The sequence below is a fragment of the Daldinia loculata genome (assembly GCF_022478755.1).
Source record: "Daldinia loculata strain CBS 113971 unplaced genomic scaffold F4817scaffold_74, whole genome shotgun sequence".
In the NCBI taxonomy this organism is placed as follows: Eukaryota; Fungi; Ascomycota; class Sordariomycetes; order Xylariales; family Hypoxylaceae; genus Daldinia; species Daldinia loculata.
Window position 1 is genome coordinate 127,307 of NW_026054928.1, and position 25,417 is coordinate 152,723.

The 25,417-nt window shown below is 45.3% G+C and overlaps 8 protein-coding genes across 8 annotated transcripts; 4 read left to right on the top strand and 4 right to left on the bottom strand.

The window, feature by feature from the left end:
* Positions 1–525: 525 nt before the first annotated feature.
* Positions 526–2,381, top strand: F4817DRAFT_351107 (DUF1766-domain-containing protein). The gene is made up of 2 exons (XM_049305029.1): positions 526–2,081; positions 2,237–2,381. Exons 1-2 carry the CDS (start codon positions 865–867, stop codon positions 2,292–2,294), a joined length of 1,275 nt encoding a protein of 424 aa, XP_049154806.1. The 5' UTR covers positions 526–864; the 3' UTR covers positions 2,295–2,381.
* A 1,113-nt stretch (positions 2,382–3,494) lies between these two features.
* On the top strand, positions 3,495–5,138 carry F4817DRAFT_320178 (S-adenosyl-L-methionine-dependent methyltransferase; the record flags this gene model as incomplete). The annotated part of the gene is made up of 10 exons (XM_049301154.1): positions 3,495–3,656; positions 3,715–3,722; positions 3,808–3,890; positions 3,947–3,969; positions 4,028–4,046; positions 4,119–4,214; positions 4,264–4,290; positions 4,347–4,407; positions 4,486–5,037; positions 5,099–5,138. The coding sequence occupies 10 exons, from the start codon at positions 3,495–3,497 to the stop codon at positions 5,136–5,138; spliced, it is 1,071 nt and encodes a 356-aa protein (XP_049154807.1).
* Positions 5,139–5,259: 121 nt separating this feature from the next.
* F4817DRAFT_272168 (trypsin-like cysteine/serine peptidase domain-containing protein) lies at positions 5,260–6,964 on the bottom strand. The gene is made up of 2 exons (XM_049299435.1): positions 5,744–6,964; positions 5,260–5,606 (listed from the first exon to the last, which is right to left on the bottom strand). Exons 1-2 carry the CDS (start codon positions 6,551–6,553, stop codon positions 5,478–5,480), a joined length of 939 nt encoding a protein of 312 aa, XP_049154808.1. The 5' UTR covers positions 6,554–6,964; the 3' UTR covers positions 5,260–5,477.
* Positions 6,965–9,306: 2,342 nt separating this feature from the next.
* On the bottom strand, positions 9,307–11,109 carry F4817DRAFT_272179 (uncharacterized protein). The gene is made up of 2 exons (XM_049299436.1): positions 10,483–11,109; positions 9,307–10,429 (listed from the first exon to the last, which is right to left on the bottom strand). The coding sequence occupies exons 1-2, from the start codon at positions 10,752–10,754 to the stop codon at positions 9,349–9,351; spliced, it is 1,353 nt and encodes a 450-aa protein (XP_049154809.1). The 5' UTR covers positions 10,755–11,109; the 3' UTR covers positions 9,307–9,348.
* Positions 11,110–11,903: 794 nt separating this feature from the next.
* F4817DRAFT_272184 (uncharacterized protein) lies at positions 11,904–15,259 on the top strand. Its single transcript, XM_049299437.1, has 2 exons — positions 11,904–14,771; positions 14,858–15,259. Exons 1-2 carry the CDS (start codon positions 12,156–12,158, stop codon positions 14,918–14,920), a joined length of 2,679 nt encoding a protein of 892 aa, XP_049154810.1. The 5' UTR covers positions 11,904–12,155; the 3' UTR covers positions 14,921–15,259.
* Positions 15,260–16,436: 1,177 nt separating this feature from the next.
* Positions 16,437–17,883, top strand: F4817DRAFT_351168 (dienelactone hydrolase family protein). Its single transcript, XM_049305030.1, has one exon. It carries the CDS (start codon positions 16,941–16,943, stop codon positions 17,688–17,690), a length of 750 nt encoding a protein of 249 aa, XP_049154811.1. The 5' UTR covers positions 16,437–16,940; the 3' UTR covers positions 17,691–17,883.
* F4817DRAFT_272255 (uncharacterized protein) lies at positions 17,855–20,987 on the bottom strand. Its single transcript, XM_049299438.1, has one exon. It carries the CDS (start codon positions 20,804–20,806, stop codon positions 18,020–18,022), a length of 2,787 nt encoding a protein of 928 aa, XP_049154812.1. The 5' UTR covers positions 20,807–20,987; the 3' UTR covers positions 17,855–18,019.
* Positions 20,988–21,742: 755 nt separating this feature from the next.
* Positions 21,743–23,790, bottom strand: F4817DRAFT_361793 (HET-domain-containing protein; the record flags this gene model as incomplete). Its single annotated transcript, XM_049306451.1, has 3 exons — positions 21,743–22,612; positions 22,672–23,587; positions 23,741–23,790. 3 exons carry the CDS (start codon positions 23,788–23,790, stop codon positions 21,743–21,745), a joined length of 1,836 nt encoding a protein of 611 aa, XP_049154813.1.
* Between the last annotated feature and the right edge of the window lie 1,627 nt (positions 23,791–25,417).

The following is a 25,417-nucleotide window of genomic DNA, read 5'->3' on the forward strand; positions in this document are numbered from 1 at the left end:
TAATCAGCATGTTCTCAACTCATCAGTAATCGACATTGAGATATATGCACTTGGAATTGATTCGGTACAGGTAAGCTTTGGTTGTAAATATATATAAGTTCGTGTATATCTAGCTCTAATGTCAATAAAGAGACCTCGGCCCTCGCATGCCTCGGTATATGGGCCTTCTACTTTAGTACACCCCAGTTTCGTCCTATCTAGTAGAAATATGCACAATGAAACTATTGAAAAATAATGACAGCAACATGTTAGTCATGAAAACTATGGATTGGTTCTTGCGTCGTATAATATGTAAGAGTTTCGATAGTGAATAACTACCTCGTAGTGAATAATAATGTTACACGGTACAGTTTGCAGTCGTGGATGTCTGAGCACTTAGAACCCCCCTGCCCCCCCTGGTCCCCCCCTGGTCCCCCCCTGGTCCCCCCTGGTCCCCCCCTGACTTTAGCCACGACTCAGCCCTAATTCAGCCACGCTACTGAGTCCTCCCGCAGTCCCGTTGGGTCTTGACCTTTACAAGTCAGCAAGTGTTCGAGCCCTAACAACTGTTAACCAATCATCCCAACCTCCTCCAATTATTTCGACGTGTCTCATGGCCTAATGTATAATGTCGTGTCACTGAACTCGCGACCCATTTTTGGCCCAGACTCGCTCGTTGTCTATGAATATGGAGGCTTGGTTATGTTGAAAAACTGGTTCATAAAGCATTGATCCAGTATCCAGCGTCTGCTAAGAACATGTTTGTCTAGTTCTCTTGTTTCATTTTCAACCCTACGCTCTTTATCTCAGCAGACCCTACCCTCCTTTAAGTTAAATACGGGATACAATTCATACTAGGTGCGCTAGTTAAGTAGTTTAAGAACAATGCCATTCATTCCAAATACCCCCGAGTCCCGGTTGGGCCGCTCCGATTCCAAGAATCCAGACACGACATGCCGAGGCATCACTTCAGGTGGTCGTCCTTGTCGACGGCCATTGAACTCTTCTCCGGGCTCGTCGCCGCTACCTCCTCCGCCTAAAATCGATAGACTGCGTGTTGACGACCCTCGAAATGCCGACCTTTACTGCTGGCAACATAAAGATCAAGCAATCTCATCTTCAAAATCCAGTCCGGGACCGAGGTCGAATATTACACCCATCCTCGAATCCCGTCAAAGCTTGGAGAGTCTTATTGATCGTCTTGGAATAGTCGAGGCACATAAGCAAGGGAAAAGACCAACAAATAACCACTACGGCGAGAAGATAGGTACACATCCACCAAGAAGACCGAAGACGAAGCAATCGAGCCTCTGCTGCTGTTTCACAATCACCGAAGAAGTAGAGGAGGAGCTTCCAGCACGACCACAACCCAGGCCGCTACAAAGTGCACCTGCGAAACCCATGTATTCTAGGCCACCGCCCAACCAGCATCTCGTACCTCCTCCTGCGCAGTCACGACCAAGTGGCGATTCTTTAAGACCGCACTCGAACCAGTCCGATACATCACAAACGGCACAATACTTATCCTTGATCCCGGCGACGGCATCACCGCAAACGGCCTCGCAGCTCATGGCAGAACTAGCCAAACCCATCTCGCAGCAAGATGAAGCCGGTTATATCTATATTTTCTGGCTAACACCGGAATCTCAACCGTCAACCCCTCCGGCAGAGGCAGCTAAATCCCTCTTATCTCCGCCCCGCCCAGACGGCGGTCGTCAACGACGAACAAGCGACGTGATGGAGTCTTTCGCTGTTAAGGATAGCAAGACTACTGGATCGTCCAAGAAAATACTTCTGAAAATCGGTCGGGCGTCTAATGTTCAACGACGTCTCAACGAATGGACACGCCAGTGCGGTTATAACATATCGCTCATCCGTTACTATCCTTACGTCTCTTCGTCCCAGCCAGCGGAGCCTCGGAAGATGCCCCATAGTCACAAAGTCGAGCGTTTAGTCCATCTCGAACTCGCAGGTGCCGGTCTTCGAGTAAGCGACAAGGCGAACTGTGACGCTTGCGGGAAAGCCCACAAGGAGTGGTTCGAGATCGATGCCAACAAGCATGGAATCTCAATGGTGGATGAGGTTATCAAGCGCTGGTCGGACTGGGACGAAACCAACACATAGTTAGCCCACATTCAGTTAAGAGTATACTTAGACGGCAATAGGAGCTCATGAAATTACGATATCATAAGGACACGAAGGGCGTTTTTGCCATAGCATTTTCGGATACGGAAATACGGCCGGATGGGATGCATACCTACCTACTTCCAGTAGGTGTAGAAAGGATACTGATTTATGAAGTAGATGGGATGTAACTGACGCTGCCTATTCCGGCAGTTCAACCGCAAGTCTCGTGCTCTGTACAACTGCGTCACTTACGTCCTTGGGTTACTGTCGCATCTTGCATCATTGCGCTCCATAGGTGTAGGTAACCCCCGACGCACTCTGCCGTCCTACATGGGTTGCGGAAAACGTAGTCGATTCGACGGTTTGGGTCACCCTGCCGCGGCCAATATACTTTAATATGAGACATTCCCGAGAGAGCCAATGTGAGTATTGACTTTTGTGATTCAATGTCGTTTCTAGAGAACCTTTGATGCGGTGATACTCGAATTTTCCATGATTGAATGTTGCACTTATTGATATTGCTCAGTATATGACAGTTCCATGACGACAACCGAGGCGGGCCTATTGTAATGCCCGACTGTGGCGCTCTTCGATTCGGATCTCCGTTTACATTCGTAGCCATCTTAAGCTTTATTCATGCCAACCCTGAACTGGAGATGGCCAAGATCTATCCCGGTAGGATCGATCTCATTATTACTATAGATCGAGCTAAAACGACCTTGTTTCCCCTCACAACAAGACCCCGACTTGCCTATACAGGAGAAGAAAAAGCATCCTTAGATGGGTTAGAGCTAATATTTAACTATTTCTCTCGGGAACTTTTGCTTCAGAAGTATACATGTACTGATTACGGTCCAGTTCGGCCATGCAATAGTCCAACATAAGAAGTATTAAACTCATAAGCTGTCACACGTGGTACATTATCCATTCAGAGAGAATCATCTCCGAAGAACCTGTCGTAAGATCGATCATCGGTATATGGGTTTGCTTTTAACCGTAGGAACAACTTATTGCGACCTTGTAGTGGTAAACAGATAGTGCAATGTTACCTTGTGCTGCGCGACCGAATATATGATGGTACGTACATACGAAGTACAAGCCCAGCCGCTCGTACTAAGATATGCCGCCGCGAAAAGCGTGTCCTGACAAGATGACTGGTCAATGGAAATTCTCCGTCGCAAGCCATTGCTGACCATGCTTCCTAGCGCCTGTCTCGCACATTTATGGCCAACTTGCCTCCTGGCAATTATGTCTAAGTCGCTCGGTATTCAAATAGCCAACCAATCTTGTACTTCACTTTTACCCTTACCTAAACAATTTTCTAGAACTACGTTCGCTCGTGTAGTCCTAACGCGACCTCAACAGCCTTTCGACTCAAAGAAAACGTCATGGCAGGCCCTTCGTCAGATGTAGGCCGTGATGATGGCTCAGCGGCATCGTTCTCGTGGGAATCTAGTCGAACCATCGCAGTTGATCAAGATGTATCGGTGCTATCGTGGGATAGCAGCAGCGGGCCATCTTTACCATCAATTGACGATGACACTCAGATAGTCAGTATCCATTGAGACAGGAGACTTAGAGTCCAACCCATTAACAGCCTATGGATAGGAAGAAATGTCAGTTTCAACGGAAAGTATACGGTATAACATAGCAGAGGACTCATAATTGATATAGACTAAAGAATTACTAACTGTTTTAAAGGTCTTCGACCATGTCGCTGGATTCAAGTCTTTATCATTACGTCCATGAAAATGGTCGGACTTACCATCGATATAAAGAAGGCAGTATGGATTACTCTACCTCTATGGACTTTGAATTACCTGTTGACACCATCCTATAGGATATTTCTTACCGAATGACGCCGTATGTCTTGAGTCGCATTCAAGAATTCAGCGCTATAGTTGATTAATGATTTTTATAGGCAGAACAAGAGCGATTAAGTAAATATCATAGTCACTTACTGGATACCTAAGTATATCCTTTTCATGTTCAACGACTTACAATTGGTATAGACCTTCAACACCAATTGTTTATAATAACTATTGAAAACAAGCTCAATCTAGCCCCGATACCAGACAACCCCCCGCGGGTCTTGGATATTGCGACAGGTTCATCTACCCCCCTACCCCTTTTATTCATTTTCTAATGTGATATTAGGGACGGGCATATGGGCGATAGAATTTGGTTTGATTCACCGTTAGGTAATTACTATGACTCTAAGATATTAACTCACCGCGCAGCCTTCCAGCATCCCGAATCCTACGTTATCGGGACAGATTTGAGTCCGATCCAACCTCAATTGTGCGTGCACCTGGCGTCCTATTATCAAGTATTAAGTTAGACGAGCTAGGAGGCTTGCTGATCGTATCCTCTACTTAGCCTACCCCAGAACTGCAAATTCGAGATTGATGACGCAGAGGACGAATGGACATTTAGCGAACCGTTTAACTATATCCACGGACGGGCGCTGATGAGTTGTTTCAACGACCCGGCGGCCGTAGTGAAGCAGGGGTTCGAGCACCTAGCACCGGGCGGCATTATGGAATTCCAAGACGCCTTATTCCCGATGAACTACGTGGGCGACCCGCCAACGGAGTCTGCACTGTACCGGTGGAACCAGATGATGCTCGAGGGTGTATCACGCCTTGGCCGTTCCTGGTCTAATGCTCGGAACTATCATCGCTACTTCGAGGAAGCCGGCTTCGAGAACATCGTCGAGAAACGGTTCTACTGGCCTACTAGCCCCTGGGCAAAGGGACGGTACTATAAGACCGTCGCTACATACTTTCAGGAGGACTTACTCACTGGTCTCGAGGGCATAAGCTTTAAGGTGCTAGGAGTGTTGGGCTTGTCGCCTGACCAAGTTCGGGAATTCGTCGAGGAAGTTAAGAAGGATCTTATGGGCACTAGTGTTCATGCGTATATAACTGTGTAAGTTTTTTATTCGTGTATGAGTAAAGGTCGTCCGAGTGTTGTTGCTTACCGGTACTAGGACGTATATATATGGGCAGAAGCCGGGTAATCCGGCTTAATAATAATATATATTCACAACGACTGCTTGATCACCCTGTCAACTCACATATTAGAACGAAACATAGGGTAAAGTAACGTTTAGGTTTATACTGGGTAAGTAGAATTAGGAAAGATCGTATCTCATCGAATAACTACAAATAGATAAGAGCGTCGCGGTTTTACCCCTTTTTGGGTACTTGAGTATAAGTGGTAAGGTTGGGTACCTAACTTAGTGACCTGTTATATATACTGAACTAACTTATGGACAGACTTGGAATATATACAAGAACCCCCCTCAAATCATCCCCCATATAGAGCTGCGCGATACAATACAATAGCTTCGATAAAACTCGAATGAATCAAGGGAAATCTTGGCGGGAACGGGCAACGGCGCTGATCCAGTTGCTGCCGCCAGCGAAGACAGTCTCTGTGGAGCTGGTAGCGCTTAGAACACCGAGTTGGTAGCGAGACCCGTTGTCGTTTTGCCACTATATCGCCTTGAGTTAGCATTTATTATATCATATATGGTGTGATACTTAGATGCGCTTAGGGGCGGCATGATACAATCGGATAATAGGAGGTTTAAAGGGGTTAATGGGTAAAATAGGGGCTAATGAGGACTTACGATAGGACCGCCGCTCATACCGCCAGCGACATCAGCATCAGTAGAGAGGCCACCGGTTGCATCACAGTCAAACCTGTTTCGGACCGTGATCTTCTCCTGTCGATACGGTCTCTCGCCGTTTGCCAAGTCACCCGGGTACCCGAGGTGAAAGAGTTGGGGGTTGTTAATGAGCGATGACTCAATGACCTTGGCTCCAAGGCCTCCGCGCTGGTCTCCGAGACGAGCGTCGAGAATGAAGATAGCCCAGTCCTCCTTGATGTCGCAAGCATTCGCGTCCGGGTTGTGCACCGAGTATCCGGGGAGATAGATGATCGTTGTGACATACGCGCCGGGGAATGACTCGCCGTCGTAATATGCCGGCATGAAGCGCACGCTTACGCCTGGGTTGTCGAGAGGCGCGCAGTGCTTAGCAGTAGCTACGTGACGCGGTCCGATCAGGGCGCCCGAGCAGTAAACGCCATTCGACCACTGGATCTTTCCCATGGCCGAATATGGGTAAGACTTATCTGTCCATAGAACACGGTTGTCGGCCCCAAAGACGAAGCGTTTGTCAATCTCAGAATCATCTACTACTTGTACATGATCAGGCACGTGTGCCGGTACCTCAGTAACGTTATGGTTAAGATCGGCTTGTGTAAGGGTGATGATTTCCGGAATCGGACCATCAAAGACGCTCGTAGCCTGGAATTCTGGGATACCGATAGGTTGGGTAAATGCTTTTGTCTTGAGCTCTGGAACAGGCGTTGCAGTAGTCCCATGGGACAGAAGCAGAAGGGCCGCAGCCAAGGGTATAGAAGAACGAAATACCATCGTTGCGGAGTGAGTTTAGTTATGTCGATGTAGAAGAGGCTTGATGATCTAATCGTCCCATACAAATCGAGGAAGACGCCATCCTTATATTTATAGAGTTGCAGCTCACTGCCATTCAAGACTTCACGGGACGTGTCAAGGACTCAAGAAAACCCCACGACATGACTGATTCAACCAACTACCCTTGTCAACCTACTGTCGGGAAAAAGAAGCAGCATTGTAATGGGATTTAGGTCAAACTGCCAAGCTTGGCCACAAGGTAACCGTGCCGCACATGATGAATAGACCGACTGGAACCAGTATACGAAAAGGAATTATGTTCAAAAATTAAAAACAGTAAAATTATTGTTAGACAGGTAACATCTAAACGCCAAGAACACGGCTTTATCTACCTTTTTCAGGAGTATCTATCACAAGCGTGCAATGTAGCTCTCAAGTGGTTTGAAAGCAAGAAACTGACCAAACGTATGTCTAAGACACAGCTGCTTGGTGGCACGCACGGCTACCACTCGCATCTATTATTATCAACCTTCCTCATCCGGGCGAGTATCCCCGCATCGTAACTCCATCTTATAATATATCTATCCCTCCTGATCTTGGTATCCTGTCAACTTGTTTGAGTCCAGGACGCCGAAATAAGCATTAAGGTTGTCACTGCTTGCTTCCGTAAGATTGCTATGTTGCTTTCTAGATTATTCCGGTAGTAGGTAACAGCAATGCTCGTCGTAGTGTTCCGAGGTTTTATACCAAACTCGCCTTTTAATTCTATAACTTCCTTGAAGACGTTTCTAAATGACATTCGATAACGCCTTCATACAGGTTAGTTTTAATAATGGTAACAATACTTCCTAGGTTAGGTAGATTGATTGAATTGAATTATCAGAAAAGAGTTAAGAGTCGATGAGTGGTTGCGCGCAAGGGCCATCGGACTGGCGAGCAGCCACTTTGTGAAGCGATTCTCGCCTGACAAGGGCGAAACTCGAAGATTGAAGGTAACGTGGTATATAAATGCTGTCTTGAAGTCACTCGTGGACACACAACCACATGGAAAACTTGGAATTGTGCAGTAGAAAGGAGACAGGTAAGACCTCACAACGCTACGCTTGGAGCTTGCATTGGCTACCTACCTACGAATAGGAAAATTGCTTCAACCTCCAAGACTAACAGCACTGACTGGATGTGCTTCGCCATGTGCCACAAGGCACTACGCTTCTATTCGGGAAGCGCGTAAAACTGGGCTCGGTCCGCAAACCAATAGAAGTGTCTACTATATAGCAATTTCCCCTAATATGGTAAGTATTTTGTGTGAAACTTAGTGTGCTAATAAATTCTTGTTTCTTTATATGCAACAGTAGTACTCGTTATCGGACGTATATTAGACCAATCCGTTAACCGCTCAAGAAAGGAATAAGAAAGGAATAAAAAGGGACGAGGCACGACGTCGTCCGAGCCGGTATAGCGTCGGCGTCTTGTGTTTTATAGCGGGTCTATTTTCTTGAGAACGGGTGTCCGGCCGAAACCTCGGGTTAAATCTGAGAGCTGAGGCGCTTTGCCACATGGTTAATGGGCAGACACAGCGCGGTCGTGCTATATATCAAGTATTACTTCGTGTGGTTTATCTGGTCTTTAGGTATATTCGCGTCTTGTCACAGGGAGACATGTGCTTTCCATTATCACCATTGTAGCCACCGAAGCTATTCGAGGAGACTAGGAATAACCTAGGTAGTTATGGGCTCTATTCTACCTACCTTTTAGCCTCTGCATGTCTCAGAATAGAAGCTAGGGGGAGTTTCGAATTTCCATCTTTAACTCGAGGAAGACACTTTAATCCCTCCCAAATCTACAGCGAACTCAAGGGGTGGGTGTTAAGACCTGCTATAAGAGTTGACTATTTAGACTCATCGACGGTATCAATTTCACTCAATAGATCATAGTAACACGCAGTCTCTCTACCTCGGAGCGAGTATAAGATCGAATATGTACCACAAGGTCGAGTTGCTAACATCTATTAGCTCGGATACGTACGTCCTACACTTCTCGACGGGTACCACGAGACGCCTGGGTATGGGTTTAGCTAAAGACCCCCAAAGGAGTTGATTCTATCGAGAAGAACTATTCGGCCTCTTCGATCTCGGAGCGACAGTGGTTATTACAGCGGTCTTGCCGGATTCCTAGACGCGCTTCTCTTCTGTCGCCATATATTCAAATTTAGCACACGAAGCGTTCCGAACAGTATCATTCGTCTCGCGACTGTAGAGGATCGTGGCTTAACACCTGTATCAATTAAACATTTACGCATGGACTCGGAATTGAAGATCGTTTGAGCTAGGGAGAGCATTAAGAAAGGGACCCGTGCCGGACTTGTCGGCTTCGAGCAAGTTAACTACTTCTATGAGCTTAGTAAAGTTGATAATTCATACCAGGTGTAACGGCAAGCCCCAGTAGATAACGAAGGCCTTTTCACTCACCGGGCGACCATTATTAAGTACCTCGAGTAGGTGTGTATTGACTTATATACTGTCCTTGTCTAGAACCAAAGATTTGAAAGAAATGCTAGGTAAGATGAGAAATAGTAGTATAGGCTTGGAGTGTTCTACCACTATTATTACTCCCTAATCAGATATCGCTATAGAGTAACGACGTATCCAGCAACTTCAGATGATGTAACTTCAGTGGACCTTGAGAATGACATTATATTCATGAGACATTAACTACTACCTAAATCATCATACCGAGTTATTGCTAACTGTTCAAGAGTACCTAGCACGCAGAGCTAGACCTATTAGAATTCCATCTCAGTACTTGCCCATCCTCATCTTCATACCCAGCTTGAGTAACGTTAATGCGCTTGACCCAAACACCCCTCGTTTGACAGAAGGCAAGGATCTCTTCAGCTTCGCCCCTTTATCGTTATCCGTCGTGTTCCAGTGGCTCAAGACTTCTTGAATAAGTGTTGAGTTACCAAATACATCGTCTAGTAGGCCGGGTATGTTGACTTGACTACCATTGGTGAAGCTGCTAACGAGGTCGCCCATTAACTTCGTAACCGGTATGGTGGACGTCACGCGCCTATGATTGAGGACTGCCTCGATGAACCTGATGTGCTGACCATTGACAACAGTCGCGTTCCCTACCGCGTCAATTTGTATGTTCCCATCGTTCAGCGCGTCTGACTGGGTGGAAAGTATCGTCCCGATGTTCTGTATGAGAACGTCTAGGTATAGCTCGCCGTTGAAGTACCTCGAGTTATTCCCCGGAGGGAGCAGTACCTCGTAAATGGTGATTAGACCAATTCGGAGGTCACCCGCCATTAAATTAAGTGACAGGTTACCGATGCCGAGAGTGAGCGCGCCCCAGTTTGGTAGGTTGAGAGTACCCTGGATATTAGTCCCATTATCTAGAGCTGGATAGAGAAGCTGCATATGTTCGATCGCGAATCCGCTAAGCTTGTTCAAGGAGTCTACCTCAACGGTCTTATCTATATGCCCATTTGAATGAAGCGCCCCTAAGTGGATCTTAGAATCACCACGAGTGGATAAAGCGACCTTCGGCTGGTCAAAGACGTTCCCGAACCACGTAATAAGCTCAGTCTCGTTGGTTATTGTGACTGTCTGGTCGGTAAGAACTATTTCTGTTTCCCCGTCTATGTGAAGTGGTGGTAGAGTGATGTTGGCGAAAGGTGAAAACGCGGGTGTCTCATGATTATACATGAATAGAGTTACTGGATCTATATCTGCTGGCAGAGGCGTGTCGAGCGACGTCGTGATAGATATATTGAGTTTCTCTGGTGTTATAGCTACGAATGCACCCCCAGTTACGGGCATCGTCTGGTTATCCAATATGCGCTGTACTATAGCTGGAATGATCACTAGAAACCTGAGGTCACTGTTAGCACGCATGCATACTCATTCCCCAGCTAGAATACGTACAGTATTGGTAGGAGTATAGCGAGTAAAATGGTCAGTCCTATAAGATACCACCACCAGAATCGCCCACAATGGCGTTTGAATTTCTGCTTCTTCGTAAGAGGCGCGGCGACTGGTGTCTTTTCCGTAACATGATCGGCCGAAGAGGTCTCGTCACTCTGCCTCTCCGGAGCATTCGTAGTCCCTTCACCGCCCTCACCCCTACCGCCATGTATAGAGGTGGTAGGGCTGCTGGGCTCATAATGTGAGGTGTCTTCTCGAAAGGCCGACGCCATGATCTTCTTGTCGTCGGCAGCAGAGGATGCTGGATGGATGGCAAGCAGAGAGAAGACGGGCGCCCAACAACTTCCGGGCGGAAACGAGGGCGATGTACTGAACTTGAGGACGATTCAACCATCACATGTATGCCAAGCCCGCCCCGGGTTACATTGCGGCATTACAAACAGATGAGCTCCCGCTCCGTTCTACCATGCCTATCGGACCAGAGCTAGACTCATCGAACACCGCCTTGCAGCGTGTTACCCCTCGCGACTTGTTGATCTCTCCGCATACCATCTGTACCGTTCATGTTCACACCCTGGTTTCTGTAATCCAATGTTACAGGGGGATGGTCAGCTTTCGTCTATTCCCAGGATGATTACAGGTTTTGCGCGGGTCACGCACATATAATTTGAAGACTATAACATGATAGACCAGCGGGGTATTCGGCTTAGTCTATCCCGCCGTCCCAGCAATTAATTACTCTTAAGTAGATCTTCATTTACTCCGCAAACAGCACAAACCGCCGCACTAAAATGATGTCATCCTATATTCCGCCTGCCTAATAAGGAAATAGACTCGATGGCCACTATTCCCACCTTGACCGTGCTGTCCGAGTGTATCCAATAATATACGGCTTTGCCGTGTTGCCAATTGGGCATCCAAATCGCGAATAGGTTTGGCATCATTCTGTTCGATCTCAAGACTTGCATTATTTATTGTCTTTTCAACTAGACCATTCTAAACAGATACGCTCCAGTGTCCGCGCGCAGAGAAGAAAGACGGGCGGTAATTTCTTTATACCCTCCTCTTCAATATATTGAATGTATAAACCTTGATTTAAGCCAAGGTGGTCTTGAAGAGAAGATGTGGAAGAACAAGAAGTGACGGTGAAGTCGACGTGTTTACACATGCGATCTAACAAGTGCCTAGGCAACTGTCAGATTCATGGTGTCTTGCATGTAAGTGAGGTTACTATGAGCATACATAATTGCGTAAAGTTGTAACCATAACCCTACCTTAATGCCAAGTTGTCGAATCGTGATCCAGAAAAGCTTGACGAGTTGGGTCCACAAATCAAGGGGTCCCTAGTCCTATGCAACCCACGCCGGGTAGGGATTAGGATCGTGGAGAAGTTGGGGTAGCTGGGGTAAACTGGCGACGACTAGCTTGGTAAACATCCCAAGACGGCATAAAGTCCGAAGGGTAGTCTCCATCGCTCGCTAAGACATGATTCCATGTGATATGAAGTGGATGGGCAACGGGGGCAGCATGTAATACTGCTCATATTCTCGAACTTCCCATCTCGTCTGTTATGATTCCTATTCCGTGGTTGAGCTGAATCGGAGCCTCAGCTTCGAGTCAAAGAGAAGAGGACGACACCTTAGAAACCTCCCAACAACTAGCCAATTATCGTCATGTTGTTCTTCAAGCTCTTCCTGGCGGCTCTGGCGCCTATCAGCCTTGTCGCCGAAAGCGCACCGCCAGCAGCATCAACACCAGACTTGGACCTTGATGCACTTCTCGCAAAGCACAACCTAGCTTTAGTACCCCGGTCGGATCTGACAGACGCCCTGACAGAGCTTAATGGCCTTCTCAGAAGAAACCAGGTTCAGCAACAGAAAGTCGCACTATATCCGCGACAGAAGAGCAACAGCAACAGCACCGGTTCTGGTTCTGGTTCGAACTCTGGGTCTGGTTCCGGATCTAGCGGCGGTCTTGACCTCGGAGACCTTGGAGGGCTCGGTGATTTGGGCCAGATTCTTGAAAGTCTGACGAAGCTCATTACACAGTTGGGCGATCTCGGGGGTTATCTTTCGGCTATCCAGCAACTATTGAGCGATGAGTTCTTGCAAGCCCTACACGATGCTATGGTGTACCTTGCACAGACACTCCGTCCGCCCATTCCAAATATCGCTAGGAATGTCCTCACCAAGGCTGAACCGCTAATCGACCTGCTCGGTTCCTTAGATTTAGAGGGTATCGTAGACGAGATTAAGGGCATCGACTTGAAGGGTATACTCAATGCCCTACAACCCCTTCTAGCCCCTGAATCGATCAAGGGCCTCGTTAGTCTGTTGAGTAATACAGAAAAGCTTCTGACTTCGGAGACTGTCGAGGCTCTACAGTCAATATTATCAAGTGTACAGCCACTGATTGACCATCTCTCGAAGATTGACCTTGAGGGTATACTCGATGCCTTATCTCCCCTTCTCACGTCAGATTCAGTCAAGGGTATAGTGAGCTTGTTACACAATGCTGGAGATCTTTTGACGTCGGATACTGTTGATGCGCTCAAGTCGCTGCTTTCCAGTGCCCAACCCCTCCTTGATAGCCTCAAGGATATTGATCTTCAAGGATTACTCGATGCGATAGCCCCACTCCTAACAGCAGACTCAGTCAAGGGTATCGTCGGTCTACTTGGCAATGCTGAATCTCTTCTTACCAAAGATTTTGTTGACCAGACTAAGTCTCTGATTTCTGGAGCTGGGCCACTCCTTGAAAGCCTAAAGCAAATCGATCTACAAAGCTTGATAGATCAGATCTCGCCAATCCTTAATGAACTCGGTCAACTTGACTTGAAGGGCTTGTTTGAAGCTATCAGCCCACTTTTGACATCAGACTCTATCAAGGGTATCATAGGGTTGCTTGGCAATGCTGAGAATTTGCTGACTGGAGAATTCGTCGACCAGACCAAGTCTCTGATTTCTGGAGCTGGGCCACTCCTTGACAGCCTGAAGCAAATCGACCTGCAAAGCTTGATAGATCAGATCTCGCCAATCCTTAATGAACTCGGTCAACTTGACTTGAAGGGCTTGTTTGAAGCTATCAGCCCACTTTTGACATCAGATTCCGTCAAGGGTATCATAGGGTTACTGGGCAACGCCGAGAACTTGCTGACTGGCGAATTCGTCGACCAGACCAAATCTCTCATCGCAGGAGCAGGACCTTTACTTTCGAGTTTGGGCGATATCGACCTGAAAGGTCTGCTCAGCCAAATTTCGCCCTTACTCGATAGCCTGAGCAAGATTGATCTCCAAGGTCTACTTTCGGCCGTCGAGCCCTTATTGACGCCCGACTCAGTGAAAGGTATCGTTGGGCTTTTAGGCAATGCTGAGGACCTGTTGACGACACAATTCGTTGATCAGACGAAGACGTTGATATCTGGTGCCGTGCCATTGATATCTGCCGTCGGCAAGCTTGACTTAGAGGGTCTTATCGAGCAAGTGAAACCACTACTAGATTCTCTAAGTCAGATTGACTTGGGTGGTCTGGTCGAGAAGATTCAACCTATTCTTGACGCTATAGGCCAGATTGATATCGCGGGATTAGTCAAACAAATCACGCCAATTCTGAACTCCCTTGGGCAGATTGATCTATCCGGTCTCATAGACAAGATACAGCCGATACTTGATGCTGTGGGTCAAATCGACTTCGCGGGTCTGATTAAACAGATCACCCCGATCCTGAACTCCTTAGGCCAGATTGATCTAGCTGGTCTTATCGAAAAGATACAACCCATCTTGGATTCTTTAGGTCAAATTGATTTCGCAGGGTTAATCAAACAAATAGCCCCTATTCTAACCACATTGGGCGAAGTTGATATAAAGGGCATCTTCGACGCTGTCTCCCCTCTACTCACGCCGTCCTCTGTCGACGGTCTTGTAGGACTTGTCGATAACGCCGAGTCACTCTTGACGAAGGAATTCGTCAACGAAACTCATACCATCATCGACGGCGCAGCGCCGTTGGTTGGAGCTCTAGGAAAAATCGATATCGGAGGTCTCTTGGACCAAGTCAAGCCACTTCTCAGCTCATTAGGTCAAATCGATCTGGCTGGTCTCATTAAGGCTGTCAAGCCTCTCCTCGGAACTCTGAGCCAGATTGATATCCAAGGAATTGTTGAACAGGTCACGCCTTTGATTACACCAACTTCCGTCAAGGGAATAATAACCCTACTCGGAAATGCGGAGAGTTTACTGTCAGCTGCATTCGTCTCACAGACGACGGAGTTAATAGGCGACGCCACACCCGTAAGTTTTCCTTTATTCCCGTTTACACTTACCATCGTCGCATTTTCAAAGAGAGCTTATTCTGACATTCTGCTTCTTCAATATAGATCGTAGCGACATTATCAGATTTCGTCAACGCCATTCTTCAGGCGTTGCTTGGGAATTCATGATCCAGGTGAATGCATAACGCAGCATCGGGGAAAAAGATGCGGGCGACATCACGAATAATGATGTAGTAATGAATATTAATGGATTGAAATAATAAGATGTTGCACTGCCCCAAACGTGGCCTGTGCACCTGCCAAGGCGGTGAGCCTAGGCAGACTAGACCCATACTAGCTTGGCACTTTCTAGATATTATCTTGCCGCTTGCAGGCAACATAAGATGCATCGTGATATATGCATGAATTATGGAGTGCATGATTTATTCATGGGCTGTTATGAAAGATAAGGTACGAAGACATCTAGATGTATGGGCGACTGTCATAATTTACTCCCCAAGTAACCTACTATAACGACAAAAATCTAGCTCTGATGTCGGGTTTAACTATGAGGCTGTAATGCAACTACGTTAAACTGCCACAATACTTTAGATGCGAATAGTTTTGCTTCCAAGTACAACCTAATACAAGCGGTTCCACGGAAACTTCAAAGCCCCCTTTTTAGCCTTCAAGAATATAGCAAAGAAGTTAGGCTCTACACTCTGGGGTACTTTTATATAAAATTGCGTCGGAATGTGTCGTTCAGATATGTATTTTGCTTATCGCTGTCGTCAGCCTTAACATTGCAGAAGGAAACTAAGGCTATTCGAATAATTTCAGTTAGAACCTACCAGAAGGAAAAACTGCCTACGATGGTTTAGAATTAGAGAGGTTCCTCCCGAAAGTGAGGTTAGAGCAGGGGAATATGCTTATAGGCCTGTACTTATGTATGATTTTGAACTTGCCTGATATCCCTCGGCGCGAAGATGCAAAAGCCAGCACTAATGCATTATACATATCAATACTTCTCTTAAGAAGAGGACACATAACCTCTATATCTCATGGAAGTTTTCAAGGTCTTTATATATTTTTCTTAATGGCCACTGTATAGTAGTTTTATCGTTGGTGTTAAAAAGAGGTAGGTTTGCTTGTTCTACAATACTCCAATCTTCGAAACTCATTGCAAGACGTTTTCAAGCAACCACGTTATCCGAACTAGTATCTTGTGCAAAAGCTCAACTACATACACTTATCTTACGTTGTCAAAGAGACATTTAAAGGTTCAAGAAAAATATTAAATATCTGTAAGAATCTAGTTGGTTTAGAATCTATTGTATGATGTATCAATTAGTTGTAAATAAGGTCTTAACACTAGCCCCGGAGTTACGCGAAGTCCATAAACAGCTAGTTAATAGAATCTCCAGCATCCAATGTGCCTTTAATAGCATAAAGAGGGACATTGTTGATTGGAAATCTGATTGGCCGAGCTCCTCGCACTTTTCCTAAGATGGTTTGTTTTAAGTCTTTTCAAAGCCTTGATTTGTTAATATAACTAAGTGGGACACATACATGAGTTTCGTTCATAATTAAAGGAAAACATAAAAAGCAGGAAACTGAGTCTAAGCAAATCCCTTGAAAAGAAAAGAAAAAAAATCGACTGGGGCATCCCATCATTATCGAGGTCGCCGCATATCGATCCCCTGTAAATGTGACTCCGCACGGATGGACTGTTCGCCCGATTTAGTTAAAATATATTCAAAAATTTGTCATCGCGCCTTGCAACTACGCCGTGTTAGAGAGAGATATATCCCCTATACCATTTTCGCGTTTAGTCGCCCTACCGAAGATGCATGTCCACAGTCTAGCTGAATTTACAGATCCTTCAAATTATGCCGTCAAGGCCTAAAACTAGAGCTTCTACACAGTATCCTAGGTAAACACACGTACCGTATGGGACATCGCGACCCGAAAGACCGATTAAAGTTACTGATGCAGCATATATGATGGGTTGTCGTAATTGATGGTGGTGTACGGAACGTTCTACTATGTAACTCAAACCAAAAGATTCCCCGGGTCTTAAGCCCGTTACGTCCGAGTGAAGTATATAGAGATGTATAATTAAGTCTAACAGCTTCACATCTAAATCGTTGCTTCGTACTGCCACTCCCTTTTTACAATATCACACACTTCAACATACAAGATCTTCGAAATGTCGTATTCTAAGTGCTGTCTCAAAGGCTTCGAATGGAGCGGAACTCCGAGCGGGAAGACCGGGAAGATCGCTGATATCAACACCTACATCGCGGGTGACAACGCCGACGCTGCCATACTGCTCATCCACGATGTCTTCGGCTGGACCTTTCCCAACTTACGCCTGCTAGCGGACCACTTCGCTCGCGAGATCAACGCGACTGTCTATCTTCCCGACTTCTTCGGCGGTGAGGTCATCGAGCCGACTCCCGCCATCTTATCCGGAGACTTTAGTGGTTACGACTTCGCAGGCTTTATGGTGCGAAACTCCCGCGAGGCCCGAGAGCCCGAGATCTTTGCCGTCGCGAAGGCGCTGCGTCAGAAGTACAAGAAAATTGGCGCCATCGGCTATTGTTTCGGAGGGTGGGCTGTATTCCGGCTGGGAGCCAAAGAGCACAGCCCCCCTCTAGTCGACTGCATCTCAACTGGACATCCGTCCCTGTTAACTAAGAAGGATATCGACGAGGTCGCGGTGCCCGTGCAACTTCTGGCCCCTGAGCACGACTTTATGTACTCCGAGGAGCTGAAGAGTTACACATTCGACAAAGTTTCTAAGTTAGGAGTCGAGTTCGACTATCGCCACTATCCGGGCGTGGCGCACGGTGCTCTTGTTCGGGGTAGCGATAAGGAACCAGGCGAGCTACTAGCAATGGTTAGGGCAAAGAATGACGCTGTTAACTGGTTCAACCAGTTCTTACACGAGCCGTAGGTTGACTGTTCAGACTACGATCAAGACTGATATCACAGTTGAATGTAACCAATAACGAAACTGGGTAGGCGAGAGGGTTAGGTGCTAAGGTACTTACAACTCGTTGCCCTTGTACTAGGAATATGATGATCTACGATATACTACTTCGATTATTTTAGCAATAGCGACAAGCTACATCAGTTACATCTCTCCTCTTATAATAGAGACGTGGAATTGAATAAAATAACTTCTATAAAAGTGGTGTATTGGCTACCTAATGCATGAACTTGGTCTAATCTGCACCCTCCCCTAACGACCCCGGCCGTAACCTACAACAAGAACATCTAACATTACTCGAATCGTCCCTCCTCGTAAAAGGTATTCCTCAGGGGTAGCTCAGAATCGAATCCCTTGGACTCCTTCATGTGGTGATCGAAGCTCAGAGTTGACATTTGCACCTTGTCGAACAAGCTACGGTCTAACATCGGCGCCATAGGGGGTTGTTGGCCATTTGCTCGTGCCGCCTCGGTCGCGATAGTATAGTTGTGATGCGCCAGACTCGAAGCAATCTGGAAAGCATTGCGGATCTGGCGACCGTTCCAGCAGCCAGTAGACCGGGCGTTGTCTTCGTAGTGCTTTCCGGCAAAGTCGATAATCTCGCGGTCCTTGATGACGAGTGCGGGCTCGCCTGTCATGGCGTGTCGCTGCGCTTCGATCTCGCGTAGCTTGGCGAGGTTGAGTCGGAAGATGTCCTGAGTCTGGGTCTTGTCAAGTGGCGGGTAGTACAGCGACATGTGGATACGTGACTTGAATGCTTCGTCGATGGTGTTCACTCGGTTGGTTGTGAGGAAGAGTAATCCATTGTAGTACTCAAGGACACGTAGGAAGACCGAAACTAATGCGTTGCGCTTCATGTCGACCTTTGAACGCTGCGAAAGGAACACGTCGGCTTCGTCAAGCAAGAGGACGCAATCCCACAGGTTCGCCAGACGGAAGACGTTATTCAGTGAATACTCGACTTCGGATGGAGTAAGACCAAGATCACCACAGGTAATGACGAACAGAGGCTTGCGGTACTCCATAGCCACTGCCTCAGCCGTCGCGGTTTTACCTACACCGGGAACACCGTGAAGTAAAACAACCAGACCACGACCCTTATTCTGGATCAGATCCTGGCCCGGTCCTTCGGTGGACATATCGACGTACCGTCGCTCGAGGCTCTTTTTCTGGAAGTGGGAAGCGACAAGACCTCGCACAATATCCTTGTAATCCTTTAAGATCTTGAGGTTCTCGAATACGCCCTGCTCCCTACGGATAGGTTTCAGGAACTGAATGTTGACGGGCACGAATCTGCGCTCGCGTAAGGCGTATGCGAACATACGCTTGGGGAGGAGAACAAGGTCTTCCTCGCGTAGCTCTAGAGCCTCCGGGTTCATCTCGTGCGTGCGGCTGCCCTTCGTCCGTTGGCGTAAGAATGTATCGATATTGAGATTCTCGCGACGCTGCCATAGTTCAACACCCTCCCGCTTCTGGACAATTTCGCTCTGTGAATATGCAAGGTTCGTTCGTGAGGCGTCAAACCACTGTTGAATGCCCATTCCGTCGTCCTCAACTTCACATGCGATAGACTTGTTTACAGTCAATCGATGGAAGGAAGGTCGCCATCCACCATGCTTCTGGTACGCCTCTTGGAGATCAACGATAACGTCGCTCTCGACAAATTCGGGATGACGCATCTTATCATAGGTTTCGTTCTCCAAGACCTCGTCATTCGCCTCAGTAGTGTCAAAGGGCGGGTTCCTTGTCAAAGTCCAAGCATGGTATGATTGATGCCTGTCACCAAGGTATCTCTGGAAATCTTTTCCCTGCTTCTTGAGAGAATCTAAGAGTTGTTGGTGATCCTGCCGGTAGCGAATGGGAAAGACCTCGAGAGACTCGACAAGCCTCTCGCCAACGAAAGACTCGATTTCGAATGTGTGACGCACAGCGCCGAAGGAATCACCGTCGTGGTCGATGTAGTAGGCGTAGATGTTGAACTTATCCTTCTTGTCCTGCTGCAACTCGTCCGGGAAGAATTCCCATTCTAATTTTGAGGGATAGGACGCTTCCACTTCAGGCGTCTCTGTCCGGTAAATGCGCCAGACCTCATGATAGCGGCCTGCTGTCTCCCCGGCTGCTGGCATGTAAATAAGGTCCCCGGGACGGAAGAGAGACCACAGATCCTCAAACTTGACCTTGTCGGTTGCACTTTCGGAAAAGCGGCTGTGCTGAGGCATTACCTCCTTGTCGATAAAGTTGACGTAGCATCGCATATCCCTGAGAGCCTCGGGGCTGTCCATAATGGTGTCTAAGTCCTCAGCGTTCGAGTCAACTGAAAGGAGAGACTCTTTGTCGTCATCATCATCATCGCCAGCCTCGGAGCCCGAGTCCTTCGTCTTGGACTTAATGCTCTCCACGTCAGGAATATCTGGGAGTTCATCGGATTCGATGTCGTCAATCTCCTCATAATCAGCCCACTTCTCTTCCAGAGTGGCGAGGATCTCTTTCATTTTGGGCTGAAAATACACTAAAGCCTTGAAAGGCCTGACGAAAGTGCGGGGTGTAGATCTCAGCTCGGTATCCTTTAGAAGAGATGTGAGATGTCCTAGGACAGGCTGTGATTGAATGCGAATGCGTTGCATCTCGCCCTCGTTCATCTGAGCACTCTCTGCTTTCCTGTCTCTCTTCACCTTCTCTGAGGCGCCAGTCTTCGGTCGTGAAGTATACACTTGCTCGCGAGGAAGACCGTAAGCAAGTAACATGTGCTGACGAGTACGAGCATGGTCCTCCTTTCGTCGGAGAGCCTGCTCACGGCGGACCTGGGCCTGCAAATAAGACCCAGCCATAAGGACTTCGATGGCATAGTCGGGCTCATCAATATCGTGGAATCGATTCTTGAAGTTTTCAAAGTTGAGCCTGCGTACTTCGGGAATCTTAGGTCGCCATTTGGCTTCAACGCGGCGACTATCGGCCAGAATCTGTTCACGCCGCTCTGCCTCCCTCTGCGCAGCTAGAAATGATGGATCATTTTCACGGTAGTGCCGCGAACGCTGCGTGGAGCGCTTAGACTTGGAATCGAGATTCTTTCTAGGAGCCATTGTGAGTGTCTCTAGTCAAGTTTCGACGGTAATATCTAAGTGCTTATGTGGAAATTGTCCTGTAATAGTTAAAAGAGAAAGTATAGCTACAGGAGACAAGATTGAGAAGACAAAGGTAAATGGCAATATATATAGTTATACCTACCTACCTAGGTAGACAGAAAAGGGGAACCGGGATACACTCCTAGAAGCAGTAGCTGCCTGGTCGATTAAGCTTGAGCAGCTGCATATCTTGTGTATCGTTTCCTCATTCTAGGCCATCGCCAACAGTAGCTCATCCTTCTTACAACTTCCCGTCACCATTGGATGATGCATATGCATTAACTACCCAATCGCTTCAGGTAGACGATAAATAGTGGACATTAAGGCAGAGATAGCCTAATGGGTCCCTGGCTCAGCCGCCGGAGGGCTGAGTCACTTCGAAAAACAACCTGGCGGAGACGATCAATGCGAGGTTCGATCCAATCAAGAAACTCCATTAGGATCCGTCGAAAGTAAGAAAATGCATCTCTTAGACGATAACAGGTAGTCCTACATATAAGCATGAGGCAGCCGACAGTATGGCGGAGTATTCCGAACTAGCTTTTGTCTGTGCCGTACATAGTATAGTATGCACCTGTGAGGGGACGTAGGCAGGCTAGCAGGCAGGCAGGTAGGCTACGATAAGGCAACATTCTTGGCGATGTCGATCGAAGTAGCGGAGATAAACCAGCGAATAAATCCTTATAAAACTGGGGTAGGACTTCCGAAGTTTCCGAACTAACCAAGATTGAGAATACCCTGCCAGCCCTACCTCACCTGCTCAGGGATGCTGGCTGGTGCCACCTCAGAGAGAAATATTAAGACGTATATGTATTCAACTATCGAGTCTAATTAATTAACGGATGGAACAAACGGAATATACAACCCAGTCAAAGGAGTATAAAGGAGTATATACTACGATATAGAGAGTTGTTGAAACCAAGAGAAACCTAAAGGCGCATAATCATCAGATTCCTTAGTCAAGTCGTGGATAGTACGCCCAGAGTATAGCATAACCTGACAGTCCCCAACTAATCGAAAGTTCCCCGGCAGCACACGATCTGTCGAATCGAATTTGCCGGAAGACCGCCTAAGCAGGAAAGACGACCTATTGGTATTCAATGGTCGCATGCCAGTGTTGAAAAATGCCTGGAAAGTGGAGGACCCCGGAGCAAGTATCGTGTCTCCTGGTTGGGTATGAGAGGGTCCAAACCCGTATTGTGGCTGAGACTTAGCGGCGTCTTGCCAAATGAAGATAGTGCGGCCTTTCATATAGTTCCAAGTATATTTGTAGAACTCTGGGTTTATTGTCCCTTGTTGTATGTCCTCACAGACCTTTTGCAGATACCCTCGATACTCGACCCATGATTTATGAAAGCCTTCCATGTTGAAACTTGTCAGCCCGTTATGTCCATATGGTGTTTTTTCGTTTAAAACGGTATTGACTAAACGAGCTAGGATATATTCGCTAGGTTGATGTTGGTGCGCATTATCTTGGGACGGTTGTAGCTCAGACAAGCTTGCCCATGTGTCCAAAAACCATTTATGAATCTCGGATTCGACATATATGTCAGGGAAAATAGCGCTAACGCTGTTATTAGTCACTTTACCCAGTAGATGGATGCTCGATGAATTGATTGTCAGTATTGACCGGTTATGAGGCTCCAAATAGCCTTGGATATCAGAAGGGGAAAACCAAAGCGGCTCTCTAATTTTGGGTTTCCTCCAATCAGGAACCCACGATGGCATCTGGTCTGATTGATCAGCTGTCTGCCTGATGGCGCACTGAGCTAAGAGATCAACAGTCCCTAAGGTCCCAGAGTCAAGGACTCAAGCAATCCAACCACGACTTCATAGTAAAGGCATTCAGCGGAGATGGTATAGTCAACAGGTATCACAGTTCTCCCATGATTCCCAGTATCCTTCTCTATGCCCCTCTCTTCCGTCTCTTTGGACCTTTCCTTTCTATCGCTATTGTCTCTCAATTGCACATCACTTGCCAGTCCGGCCAAGGCGTATATCATGTCCCTAGCATCTTGACATTCGGAGCCGTGAAATAAAGCAAGAAGATTGAACAGGTGGGGTTGTGCATCATCTTTCCGGAGTATCCAGTCCTTCCAAAGGTCCGTCATCGTTACTAGGGAGCTCATGACTTCCGTGGCTATTCCCGTGCTCAGGGCTTGGACAAGCCGCACCCATGGCATACTCACATCCGCACAATTAAGAAGGACATTGGGGTTTAAAACCACCTCTTGGATTATCCAACGCCGATGAAACCACGGTAGCCCGGTGATGTTACCTAGTTCTCGGGTAATCTCTGCCGTAGAGACGCTTGACCCAGATTGCTTCGTATAATGATGAAGTCGGCGCAGGGAGTCAGAACCACTTTCATCAATGCCCAACCAAACAAGTACTGATGATGCGCTACGATATATCTGCCTCATGAAAGGTATCTGTCTTGACTTTTCGTCATTATCTTCTTGGTTGATACAGATTGCGTCAACCCAAATCATACGATTCTCGGTCGGCATTGGGAACCGCTGCAAAGCATACATGAGATTTGGCGTGATCATCAAATAACACTGATCAACAATAAGTTCCTCTGTGAAGCTTGGGATTCCCCATGTGTACGACAAGGCATCATATTCGGACTTCTCATGGTCTAGATTGATTTCGAATAGTGAGCACCGGATAGGCGCCAACGGGTCCAAGGAAGGATGTAGTTTAATAATTCGCGTATGGGCGTTCGAAGAAAGAGGGCTTCCCAAATATATGAAAGTCAGTATCTAGGATTGACCTATGCGTTTATTGCTGAATATAAACAAGACTATGAATTTCGAACTATACTTGAACATTATGGAATAACCCGTTGGATTGACAGGTAATGATAAAATACGGGACTTGAATACTAACAGGTATTTATAAGGAACGAACCTATGGGGAATATTCTCCCATTGAGCCATCGCGAGTTGTATGGAGTCTAGTAACTTCAACTCTGGGTGATTTAAAGGAGTATATGGTGGCTGGGTGGGCGGGCTATTTACTAGCCACTAACTTAAAGGTATAGAATAAGGAGTAACTAATGATTGCACCAATGTTAAAGAGGTTTAGATATTCTACATACCTACAATCTCGTTAGGCACCTACATGTATACCTAGGAGGTAGGCAGTGCTTTACGAATTGGTTCTTTTTAGAGGAAAATACCAGATGCGGGGGTATAATGAGCCTGGGACGATCAACTGGCTAGAATTAAAGATTTCCCAACTTTGATATACCTACCTTAGATATAGGTAAGCGGCTCAGCAATCAGCAGTACGTACGAAGGCCCGGGCCAAAAGTCTTGCACATTTGAACTTGGCAAAGCTATGTGCGAGTAAACAAAAATTGCACGGTTTTTTTTAAGCTATAGTGGTTGATATCGCTATAAATATAGTGGCACTTAAGTATTTACTTAAGTAAGCCACTTAAGTTTAATAAACGATCCATTATTTAACTTTTAATTTAATAAATGGTTAATACAATGTTAGTAAATTAAAAAACGTTTAAAATATAATGTTAAAAGTTTAATTTTTATTAAATTTAATATATAATTTATATATATATTTTTATAAAATTTATTTATTTATTAAATTTTATTTAAATTTATTTTATAAAAAATTATAAAATTAAAATTTAATATTATAAAAATATGTAAGTAAAATTAAGTATTTGTACGGATTAAGTAATAGAAAAAAATAACGTAACGAATAAAAAAAAAAAAAAAAGGAAAAAATACAAAATAAAGTTATTACGATGATTGTTATTATATTAATTAATTAATGTTATAAAAGTTACGAATTATGTGTGTAAGTGTTATTTAAAAAAAATTGCCTTTTGTGTGGGGATTAATCACGTGTCACCACGTGATTATTTTTACGTAATGATATTTTATTAAAATATTTGTTTTTAATTTAATTAATATAAAAAATAACTTTTTAAATTATATAATAGTTTAAATTTATATAATAATTTTTACGTAATTGTTTAATTATATTATAACCTTAAAATTATTTTAATTACATTTAAATTTTAAATTTAATTTTTTAACTTTACATTTTTATTTATTTTTTAATTAACGTATAATTTAATAAATAAAGTTAATAACGTTTTATGTTTAATAAACATTATTATTATATAAATTTATATAAATTATTAAATAAATTACCATATTTATTTTATTTATACATTAATTATATTATTAAAATAATTTAAAAAAAAATTTTTTTTTTTTTTTAATTTATTAAATTTTATATTAAATAAAACTTTTACAATTAATAACTCCACTTTAATAAATAACTTTTAAACCATTAATACAATATTTTATATTTAATAAAAAATATTATATTATTTTTTTATTTTTTTTTTTATTATTTTTTAAATTTACCCGTTATAACGGTTAAAATACGAAAAATTATTACAAATTTACTTTTTCGAAAATTATATTATTAATGCCAAAACTTTTATACAATATTTTAATACCATTAAAAATATATTATAACTTTATTAAATAATTAAAAAATAACAAAATATAATATAATCATTTATTAAAT

What these genes read in the sequence shown, in the direction of transcription:
- F4817DRAFT_272168 (XM_049299435.1), bottom strand. Translation starts at nt 6,553, where the DNA reads ATGGTATTTCGTTCTTCTATACCCTTGGCTGCGGCCCTTCTGCTTCTG. An exon ending in GTATGAGCGGCGGTCCTATC is followed by an intron (nt 5,607 to 5,743) that starts GTAAGTCCTCAT and finishes AAGGCGATATAG; the next exon opens with TGGCAAAACGACAACGGGTC.
- F4817DRAFT_272184 (XM_049299437.1), top strand. Translation starts at nt 12,156, where the DNA reads ATGTTGTTCTTCAAGCTCTTCCTGGCGGCTCTGGCGCCTATCAGCCTT. An exon ending in TAATAGGCGACGCCACACCC is followed by an intron (nt 14,772 to 14,857) that starts GTAAGTTTTCCT and finishes TCTTCAATATAG; the next exon opens with ATCGTAGCGACATTATCAGA.
- F4817DRAFT_351107 (XM_049305029.1), top strand. Translation starts at nt 865, where the DNA reads ATGCCATTCATTCCAAATACCCCCGAGTCCCGGTTGGGCCGCTCCGAT. An exon ending in GTTATCAAGCGCTGGTCGGA is followed by an intron (nt 2,082 to 2,236) that starts CTGGGACGAAAC and finishes TGGGATGCATAC; the next exon opens with CTACCTACTTCCAGTAGGTG.
- F4817DRAFT_272255 (XM_049299438.1), bottom strand. Translation starts at nt 20,806, where the DNA reads ATGGCTCCTAGAAAGAATCTCGATTCCAAGTCTAAGCGCTCCACGCAG.
- F4817DRAFT_351168 (XM_049305030.1), top strand. Translation starts at nt 16,941, where the DNA reads ATGTCGTATTCTAAGTGCTGTCTCAAAGGCTTCGAATGGAGCGGAACT.
- F4817DRAFT_272179 (XM_049299436.1), bottom strand. Translation starts at nt 10,754, where the DNA reads ATGGCGTCGGCCTTTCGAGAAGACACCTCACATTATGAGCCCAGCAGC. An exon ending in GCTATACTCCTACCAATACT is followed by an intron (nt 10,430 to 10,482) that starts GTACGTATTCTA and finishes CAGTGACCTCAG; the next exon opens with GTTTCTAGTGATCATTCCAG.